Source organism: Euphorbia lathyris, chromosome 7, assembly GCF_963576675.1.
Source record: "Euphorbia lathyris chromosome 7, ddEupLath1.1, whole genome shotgun sequence".
NCBI classification, from domain to species: Eukaryota; Viridiplantae; Streptophyta; class Magnoliopsida; order Malpighiales; family Euphorbiaceae; genus Euphorbia; species Euphorbia lathyris.
This window is the reverse complement of record NC_088916.1, coordinates 57741122-57752071: the sequence shown is the minus strand read 5'-3', so window position 1 is coordinate 57752071 and position 10950 is coordinate 57741122. Positions and strand designations below refer to the sequence as shown.

General features: G+C 37.2%; 1 protein-coding gene across 1 annotated transcript; it reads left to right on the top strand.

The window, feature by feature from the left end:
- The first annotated feature begins 4670 nt into the window (after positions 1 to 4670).
- Positions 4671 to 10674, top strand: LOC136235200 (auxilin-like protein 1). The gene is made up of 7 exons (XM_066024757.1): positions 4671 to 5309; positions 5890 to 9217; positions 9305 to 9415; positions 9500 to 9565; positions 9656 to 9745; positions 10086 to 10262; positions 10534 to 10674. Exons 1-7 carry the CDS (start codon positions 4966 to 4968, stop codon positions 10567 to 10569), a joined length of 4152 nt encoding a protein of 1383 aa, XP_065880829.1. The 5' UTR covers positions 4671 to 4965; the 3' UTR covers positions 10570 to 10674.
- Positions 10675 to 10950: the final 276 nt, after the last annotated feature.

Below are 10950 nucleotides of genomic sequence, written 5' to 3'. Positions count from 1 at the left end.
GGGTCGGTCTACTACCAAAATGAAAACTAAACTGGAACAATGTCTAAACGCTGCTAAACTTGTTATTATTGATAAACAATGTGTGTACATCATATTGCTTTTGAACAGAATCGAAATCTAACTTCTGAATCACTTGATTCGGAATTTCTGCATAAATTCTATACTAATCTCTTTTTTCTACATATCTTCAACTCTCCATCAACTCTTTATTTATAGATGTTGAAGAGTCTTGATTGAAGTGTCGTGTCCGTTGCGAAAGGACGTCTTTATCCACCCGAACGATCGCGTTTCGTCGAAAACGAAAGTGTGTAACTAGGCTTCTAAAATCTCCTGCTCGTACCGAGAATGGGGGAGCATCAATTGGTCTTCAAACGAAGGAAGGAAAATCTGGGGAACGCGTGTCGCGACCGAGAATTTGGGGGCCGCGGTCGCGGCACGGAACGTTTTTCGATTTTTCAGCTTTCGTTCGCGTCCTCGATTTGGCGTTATTAATTTCTGTCGTCTTCGACTCCTTTTGTAGGGTTTTTCTTCTGTTTTTGAGCTCTTTTTCGTTCCTATTTGGATTTTACCAAATATTTATGTACCTTACAAGAAAGAAACATATTCGAGAGTAAAAGCTTCCTAAACAGTTATAAATAGCACAAATTCGTAGCAATATTGATGTAATTATTGATGATATTTTAGGTATATTTTGGGCTTAACACTCCTCTTGCCCCTTTTCTAAATCGGTAAACACTTGGTCATAATTACACTGCAGACCATCCACATGGTTTACTAGATGATCATACCATGAGCTTTCTTTCTCCATGTCTTCAGCTGTAAGTTGCGTGGCTTTTGGTTTTATACCCGACTAAAAATACAAATGTACAAATAAACAAGTCAGTCAGATGTATAGCACAATAGTGACACATATAGGCACAATGAGTGGTCAACTTACTTCAAAAATGACTAGAACTTTGGGCAATTTAGCGATACCGGTCTTTTTCCATCGTGGGATGCGAGTGCCTTTCTTCTCATACCATGCGTGGGTGGCATCCCATACTTCGAACAACCAAGCCTGCAACAAAGTTCCAATTCATTATTTATGCCTATTACCAACATTTCTAGTATACAGAATATACACACATCATACCTGAAATACGTGTGCAAAACCATATAGGTTGTATGAGACACGGTTAGTCCTAAAATTCTCCCTATAAGCGACCAATTGATCAATTCGGTCTTTTCCACCATCTATCCCATTAACAAGAGACTTGTAGGTCACATCCCAGCCACAAACACCCCACGGGAACTCGTTAAACAATCTTGGAAATTCAGCAAGTTCCAACACCCAAGGAAGAGCTTTTTTTTGCGGCAGTGTTATCCAACACACATCCAATGGCAAAATACAACATGGCAAATGAAACTGCATCCTGATCAGATTCATTCTTCCAAACAGTTTGCTGTATAATTGTTTCCACCTCTTTAAAGGTTGGTGTAGGGATGCCTGGAAAAAACTTATTCCTAAATCTATATGGCTTATTTATCGCACTGAACCTTTCCAGAAATGCTTCCATGTCTCCAAACCGTAACCCACTTAGGAGTCCAAACTCCCAATCCCCAAATCTTAACTCAACACCTCTAACTTTGAAGCAAAGCTCCCTGGGTTTGAGGTCTTCACGTATGATCTCCCTTGTTAAAAGGGTATGACAAAGGACTCCTACAAATATTGTATTGGTCATATCCAAATACTGGCCGAAGCAACTCTTCCTAAATAGATTTACTTGGTTTCGTGTTAAACAATCCTTTATATGTTTTGCTGCTTCTAGGTTACACCTAACTGTGATGACGCTTTCCGTTCCAAATGCTTTTTTGTATTTATATCCAGATTTCTTCTTGGCTTTCTTCTTCGAAGGAGAGCCATGCTCATCTCTCTTCCACTTGTCTACACGATCATGCTGAAAAATGTTGTAGACATATCATCAGGGAACATACAATTAAGCTAATTATAACGTTGAGCTAGAATGAGCTAGCGTATGCTAAAATAAGAGAGTTATCAGTAATAGTTCGTCGATATGAATGTTCTATCGGCAATAGATCGTCGCTATGAATGTTCTATCGGCAATTAGCTCGACGATATGAATGTTCTGTCGGTAATATATCGTCGATATGGATGTTCTATCGGCCATTAGGCTGTCTATGACTATGTACTATCTACAATTAGGTTGCCGATGAACATACACATCGACGAATTTCAACCAAACCGAATGACTTCCTAACACCAGACGAACCCAGAAAAACCCTAACACTAGAAGAAGTAAACGAAACGAAACGAAATATTCCTTCTCAAACACAACAAATGTACATGCAATACAAGAGAGAAACGCAAATGTAAAGTCAAGTTATTTACCCTCTTTTTCGTCCTTCCTTCTGAATTCGATTCGTTGTCTGAGCTTGGTGTTCTCGCCATGTCCACTCGAAGTAACAGAGATTCGCCGGATGAAATGTACAGAATCGGGCAATGAATCGCCGGAAAGTTAGAGAGAGGAATAGAGGGGTGTTAGGTTAGAGAGATGGAAGTTCGAATGTTGAAGAGCGGGAGCGGAGTGTTAGAGATGAGGGCAAAGTTGGAATTTAGTTAACGAAATGTGTTAGTTTTGGTGAGTTTCTCAAACTGAGTTAGAAAAGAAAACTAGCCCTTTAAAAGGTGCTAGTTTTGTAATTGTCCCCTTAACTAAATGCTACCGAACTTAACAATAATAATGATATTAGACTTTAAAATAATTTTAATGATAACATTGGACATTAATAAGCTTATAATAATAAAAATAATAATAGTTCTAATAATAATAATAACAATAAATAAATAAATATATTATTAAAGATAAAACTAAATTGAATATCAAATAAAAGCTCGGTTCGATAAAATCTCGGTTCGATAAAAGCCTTGAAATTAAATAAAAATGAGTCTAATTTAAATTAAAAATACAAATTACATACAAACACAAATTTAAACACAATTTAAAGTCTATGAAATTAAATACAAATTTTTATATGAATACAAATTTTTAACTTTCTATTACAATTATGGTGTAAGATGCAAAAAATATCTCTAACGTTTTGAGTCAGAAGTAATTTTATCCCTAACGTTTAAAATGATGTAATTTTATCTTTAACATTAATAAATTAGATAAATAATAATGATAATAAATTATATATAAATAATAATGATAATAAATTATATATAAATAGTTATACGGTTTTGATATATACAGCCCTTAGGGCTACATATAAGCATTAAATACAATGGAATATTCTTTTGTATTTTCAAGATATATATTTATTATGCATTGAATTTTTAAATACACCAAAAATCATTTAATGCAATCATAAATTCTTTTATATTTTCTATATCTGCATTAATTTTTATTTTTTTATTTTCTGAAAAGATATCTGCATTTATTATTTCGACAGGTTATTTGTAACTGTGTTAGTAACAGAATAAAAGTTAAAAGTTTAAGTCTGACAGATAAAAGTTACACACAAAAAACTGCATACAACTCGTCAAAATATAATTAACTGTTTTATTATATCGACGAACTTCTTTGGAATATCTGATGTGATAGTCAAATAATTGTTAAATCAGTAAGTTCAAATTTTCTGTTGTGTAAAGATAAAATCGAACATACTTGACATTGTTAGGGTAAAATTGCACAAATTCATAGTTACGGGTAAATCTGCACTGTTCAAAAAACGTTGGAAGTTCAATGTATAATAAATGCAGATATCTTTTCAAAAAATATTATCATTTCGACAGGTTATTTGTAATTGTGTTATTTCGACAGGTTATTTGTAACTTTTATTATGTTACTAATACAGTTACAAATAACCTGTCGAAATAATAAATGCAGATATCTTTTGAAAAAATAAAAAATTAATGCAGATATAAAAAATATAAAAGAATTTATGATTGTATTAAATGATTTTTGATGTATTTACAAGTTCAATGCATAATAAATATACATCTTGAAAATACAAAAGAATATCCTATCGTATTTAATGCTTATATGCAGCCCTAAGGGTGCCCAAAAAAGTGCCAGCTGATGTGGCATCAGGTTTGACAACTTTTAAAGGGTGTCCACTATTGGAGTAATTGTGGGTGCCAAGGAAAGTTGCCAATTTTTGGCAATCTCTTGGCAACCTTGTTTAATTATTTTTTAATATACTCTCTTAGAAATAATAAATCTGGAACATTTTTTTTATAATAAAATAATAATTTATAGAATTATAGTGATAACTTTTCAAATAACGAGATAATAAAATACTATATTTTAATAAGTTTTAGCACTCTTTTAAACACCTCTATTGGAGATGCTCTATGGGCGGCATATATCAAAATCCTTTGGTTTAACACTTTATACCCTGTTGTAAAATTCCTCCCGTTGAAGGGAATAAGATAAAATTGCCAGCCCTTGCTTGATTGCCATTGGCTCAGACGTTTACGTATTGTGCGCGTCTTTTTAACGAGTAATTTTGCTAACATCCACGCAATTACAGTGAGCCACAAAAGATACGCAGAGCACTATGCAACTTTCGCCCCCAAAACGCCCCTCATATTTTACTAATATACCCAAACTACCCTCATGTCGGTATTCTTGATTGGTGACAACTTAGCGCACAGAGCAACTCGGGGGAAACGACAACGGTCAAAACAATTACTTTCAATATCAATGTATTTTCGCTCGTCTCCTTCACCGGCTCCACCGGTCGCCACTGCCGTCATCGTCCGGTCTTTTACCATAGCTCACTTAAAATATTGCCGGTATACCCCATTACTTTTTATAATTTTCATTTCTCGTCCTCCTTTTCTCTGACTCTGCAGAAGTTTTCTCTGCTGAGAAAAGGCAGTTACAGTCAAGGGAAGAGGAAAAGAAGCAAAAATCAAAACCGTAAGACCTAATTAATCTCCCTTCCTAATATCATTCAATGGAGTATCAGCAAGCTTCTCCTGCTACTACTTTCTCCAAAAAGCTCGCTAATGGTGGAGGCTTAGCTGGAAAGCATGTATACGACGGCGTTTTTGGTGGTGCGGTGAAGCCTGGGTCTCGAATGGAGGATTACAGAGAGATATTTGGTGGCTCTGCTACTTGTTCGATTCCGATTCTTGATTTCCCCGAGCTGAATGAGAGGAACATTTCGATGGAAGCACGGGGCTTGAAGCCAGATTACTCGACGATTTTTGGCGGTTGTGAAGAGGCGGATTTTGCTGTACCTTGTGAGGAACTGTTTTCGAAGCCAAAGAGAGTGAAAAGTCGAACTCAAGAAGCTCGGTATGGTTTAGTTACTTAGATATGGTTTAACATTTGTCGGTCTGATATTCGTTTTAGCTGAAGAAAACTGTGTTTTGGGGAAGAGAGGTTAAATTAAAACTTGAAGCTGTTTGTACATTTACAACCAAAAAGGAGGATCTTTTGATAACGGCAATGATGTTAGTCTATTGATTTAAATGCTCAAACTTTAGAGTTTGTAAGATTTATTACTAACATCTAACATACATACTCCACACATTTCCCTTTTTCAATTTCCAGTTGAAAAAGAAGAAATCAAAGATTTTGAGAAAGTGATTTTTTTTTTGGTTGGTATCTGTAAAGGCCATATTCTGGGTTTACCAGAGAGAGAATTTATCATTTTCTTTATCATCATCAAATGCACTAGCTTTTCTTCATTGGATCGGAAAGCAAAAGCCTACTTTTGATGCTTTTTTTACTTCTGCAGTTTGATTTAGTTCATAATTTATAGCTTTGATTTTGTTTCTTTATATTGTCATTGGTTTGTTTGACGATCAAATAGAGTGAATGAAGTATTTTTTAGAGTAATGACCATAGAATCTGATCTTCTTAAATTGCATAGGGTTCCGGCTGAAGCTAGGTGCCCCTCCGCAGCGCCAAAACATTCGAATTCTTCAGAAGAGAAAAGGGCCCCATTACCTGAAGTATCATCCCTGTCCTTTGATGATGTGAAACAGTTCAACCTCTCATATAGTAAAAGTAACCCAGGAATTAAAAGTGGGGCAATTGGAACTACACATATTGCTCAACTCCATGCGGTTCCTGGTTATACTTGTTTGATCGATGAACAGGCTACCCAGCAGTTGTCTGATGATGGCAAGGCAGTACATACAACTTTAAATGATGCTCGTCTGAATGTTAATGCCAGTGAGGGAATAAAGGCAAGAAAACCTGCTCCGAAAGCTGTATCAGGTCCACAACCCCGAGAGTCTATCAAGGACACTTCTATAAATAATTCTGAGACACATAAAAAATCTAGGAGGAATAAGTCCTTTGCAAATGATATATCATTTGACACATTTGAAGTGGGTCTTGGTACTCGGCCATCAACAATGTCACCTTTGAATATAGGTAGTGATATTGGTAGCTCCATCAGGTCAATGAATTCAAAGTTTGAGGCTTTCAGAAGTGATGATTCCGAAGGTGCTGCTGGCAGTTACTCCCCACCTTTGCTTGATGAGGAGGTGGATGCTAATTCAGCAGCTGCTGCCTCAGCAGCCGCTGTGCGGAAGGCAATAGAGGAGGCTCAAGCAAAGATTAAAATAGCAAAACAGTTGATGGAAAGAAAGAAGCAGGGCCTTCCAAATAATGTGAAAACAAGCTTTACTAATGGCTCGAAAGCCAAGAGGAGGGAGATGAAAGCTGCAGAAAAAATAAACACATCCGGAGAGGAGGCTCAGGAAATGCATCCGAAAGATATTCCAAAGCAGGTTTCCAACGGCTTAACAGAACATCATGCAATAAAACCAAGACGAGCAACATGGGATTTCAGTAATATGAAGGAACCGTCTGTGTTGAAGGCTGCCATTCGAGAATCCAGCAGGGCTCAAGCAGACTTTGGACTGCAAACAGAAAGTGGGAATGAAACAGAAGGGTTTTCTATACCTGCTGGTGTTGGTGAGGTCAACCAGGAAGTCAATGCTGAGAAAATAAGACCATATGTAACTGGAATTGAATGCAAGGAGAAGATGACGGGGCTTGATGACATCAAGAAGCCCATGGATGGTGAGAAGAGATTAAAAATATTTGAGGAGAACCTTAAGCAGGAGAAGGGCGAAAGGGAAATAAATCCAGTGGGAGTAGCATTTCAGTGGGATATATATAGACACAATATCAAGTCAGCTGAAGAACTCCATCAGCTGGAAGAAATTGAAGAGATAGCCCGAGTCGTTGATGACCATGATGAAGCTCTTCTAGGAGAATATAGAAGCAGAAGGCCCACTGAACCAGATGAAGATGCAGAGTTTGTAATCCATGAGCTGGAGGAAAACATATATAGAAAGAAAACTAAAGATGCTGTGGATCATGTAGGATATGAGACAAGGCAAAGGGAGGCAGAAAATCGAGAGGAAATGGAAATTCAATCAAATGAAGTTCCAAGTGAGGTGAATGAGAAGAGACTTGATGAAATTCATAGGTGCGAAGGAAATGGAAGGGGGCAGAAAGAAGATTTCAACAGAACCGAATATGAAAGAAAACTACAAGTCTATGAAGGAAAACAACAAGAATATTGCCACCAGGAAGAAAATGAGAAGGGTCAAATTGGTGACCCCAAGCCAGAGGGCATTAGAGAACTTCTTCAAGTTCATACAGAGGAAGTAATTGGTGCAAGTCTCAATAGCTTTCAGGATGAAGAAGATAGTCAGAAGAGGCAGAGAGAGAATTATGGTACAGAAAGTGACGGGAGCCTGGTAGATTCAACAGAGAGTGAGAGCATGCTTAAAGAAGATTGTCACATGAATGAAATTGGGAAACACAAGACTTATGAAGATGTAGAATCTGAGAGGATACAAACAGAGATTCATCTAGGGACTGAGGACAAAAACAGCATGGAAGTGACTGAGCAGATTAGCAGCTACCAGAAGAAATTCTTTGAAGCAACTAATTATGTATATAAGTTGTTTGAAAAAGAAAAAGTAGGCAAAACTGACGAGGCCTTTGGAGAAGAAGTTAAATTTGAAGGTGCTGAAGCTACTGCAGAGGTTGCAGTTTCAGAGAATGTGGGAGTTATTGAGCATTCCTATCCTGAAGAGATTGGAAGAGAGTCAGAGGTAGCTGAAGAGGCAGATGACAAGGTGGCACAAGAGAATGTTCAAACTGGTGAAACAGAGCAAGGTCTTGTTAGGCTTGATAAGAGTAAGAAAAACACAGCAGATACATATTTAACAGATTTGAAATTTGATGACAAACAAAATAAATATCACACTATAGAATATGAGGGAGTCTGCCAACAAGAATTTCATTTTGAAGAAGTAACTTCTCAGTTGGATGAAAATGACTGTGGAATCGGCTTCAGTGGTGAAGAAAGTGAGAGTAACTTGGGTTCCTATGATGATGATAGATGGTTCAGTAATGGAATAGATCCCAACACGCTCTATGATCCAGAAAAGCAGCAGGTTGAGGAAGCAGGTGGTGGATTGGGAGACACAAATCAGGACACTAAGGAACCTGAAGTTCATATTAATCATGAAGAAGATGAGACTTATTTTGAATCTTCTTCTGAGGAAGAATGCGTGAATAACAGTATTGATGTTCAGGCTAGTCAGCAACCTCATAGTTTTGATGCGGAAGAGAAGATCATGAAGGTTCCTCATGAGGAAGAGGAAGAAAAGAAGGTGCAAGTATCTCAGGAGGGGAGAACAAACCAAAACATTGATAAGGATGAGAATTATCAAGAAACTCAGACGACAGAAAATAGGGAAACTGAAGATAATTTGCAGAAGGAAGTGGAGTTGGGAAATGAACACCGTGAAAGAAAGGAGGAAATGAGAATGAAAGAAATGGAAAAAGAAAAGGAAAGAATGGCTGTTGAAAGAGCAATTCGAGAAGTTCGTGAAAGAGCTTTTGCCGAAGCCCGAGAAAGGGCCGAAAGGGCTGCTGCAGAGAAAAAAACTGCTGCAACTCGTCAAAAGACAATGGCAGAAGCCAAAGGAAGGTCAGAAAAGGTTTGTGCAGAAACAAATTCTAAGTCAGCTGTTGAGAAGGCATCTGTGGAAGCCAAACTACGGGCTCAGCGCGCTGCAGTAGAGAGAGCAACTGCAGAGGCAAGAGAACGTGCACTGGAAAAAGCATTGTCCGAGAAAGCTTCTTTTAAGATGAGAAATCAGTCTGAAAAGTCTGCAAGTGAAAAAGTCTCTGGTGCTTCAAGAGATCATGGAATCAAACCTAATGTGAGTTATTTCACTATATGTTTTTCGTACTCTTTCTTGTTATTATTGTGTGACATTTGTTAGGAAATTAACTTCTATTTTCTGCAGGATCAACAGAATAAAGGTTCAGCTCCTTCCAAGAGTTCTGGCACTAACAGTGAATTACCTGAAAGGTGCAAAGCTACATTTGAAAGGAATCAACGGACAGCAGAACGTGCTGTAAGCTTCTAGCTTTTCATTTTAATATAGTGACCTAAGTTTACTGAATTTTTAAAGTCATTCTTCTTTTGGGATCACTTGCAGGCTAAAGCTCTTGCAGAGAAGAATATGCGCGATCTCCTTGCCCAGAAAGAACAAGCAGAGAGAAATGTAATTATCTATTCACTAGAAGATTTAATTCTCTTGTAATAATGATGATATGTGCTTGTTTCTTACTGTGTTGATTAAACGTAATCACAGAGATTAGCAGAAATGTTGGATGCTGAGGTCAAACGATGGTCAAGTGGGAAGGAGAGGAATTTGCGTGCACTGCTCTCAACACTGCAATATGTAAGTAGAAGCTTTCTACTTCATAAGTTTATCTTTATGCATCCATTGATACTCTACAATGCTAGATTATTTAGAAAAATTCGAACCTTGCCTGAATGGCATTACACTTTTTTAACTTAACTTTTACTATAACTGCAACTCAGTTTTATTAAAACACATCTTATCACGGAACCTTTGAGTTGTGTAGAGCATCACAATAAATAAAGCCTGCTAAATGATCACAAATTCACGTTTACTACTGTCATTAGCATTTGGCTTACTGTTCTTTCTAGTTAAATAGTGCACTGGATAAAGATTCAAATATGCGTTCTTTCAACTGGGATTACTCTGTACTTTGCAGATCCTTGGCTCCGATAGTGGTTGGCAGTCAGTTCCTCTCACAGATCTAATATCAACTGCTGCTGTGAAAAAAGCTTATCGCAAAGCTACACTTCTCGTTCACCCGGACAAGTTGCAGCAAAGGGGTGCAAGCATACAGCAGAAATACACATGCGAGAAAGTCTTTGATCTTCTCAAGGTAATGCTTTTTCTCCCATTTCTAACTGCAAATTATATCTCCAAGTAGAAAATAGAAAATAGCATGTTTAAGGAAGGCTCTATTAGACTATTACACCAAAAGAGCGTTGCCTGTATATATATATATAGACATATACATGTAAAGGTGTAATTTATTCCACCTACTTATATTACAAAAAGGGAAGCCTCTAATTTCAATCATTCATAATATGAAGTGATTCTGATGTTTCTTACCAATATCTGTATGTTCTGATGATTTTTCTTTTGCGCAGGATGCTTGGAACAAATTCAGTGCAGAGGAAAGATAGACAGTCTGATATAACTGAACATATTTAATTTTATAGAAGGTAGATTAGGAAGATTATTGTAGGCATTCAATTTCACGATTATGCAATTCACAATCGAAAACTGCATCTTTTTCTTTTGAAAACGAGAAGTGCTGTATTAAGAAACTGCAGCTAAGTGCTGATTACAGAGATGGAAAAGGGGAGAAGAAGCTAAACTCTCCAGCAATGGATCCCCGGAGGGCAAGCTTTGCTGGTGAATGAACTAAAACATTCTCTGCCCTTCGAATGGAAACACAGAAAAGCACAAGGAAGCTCTTGAATGAGCTTTTAACAATCATCATTAATAACAGTACCTAGGATTGACATATTCAGGACATGACAATCAATTGCTTGAACAACAAC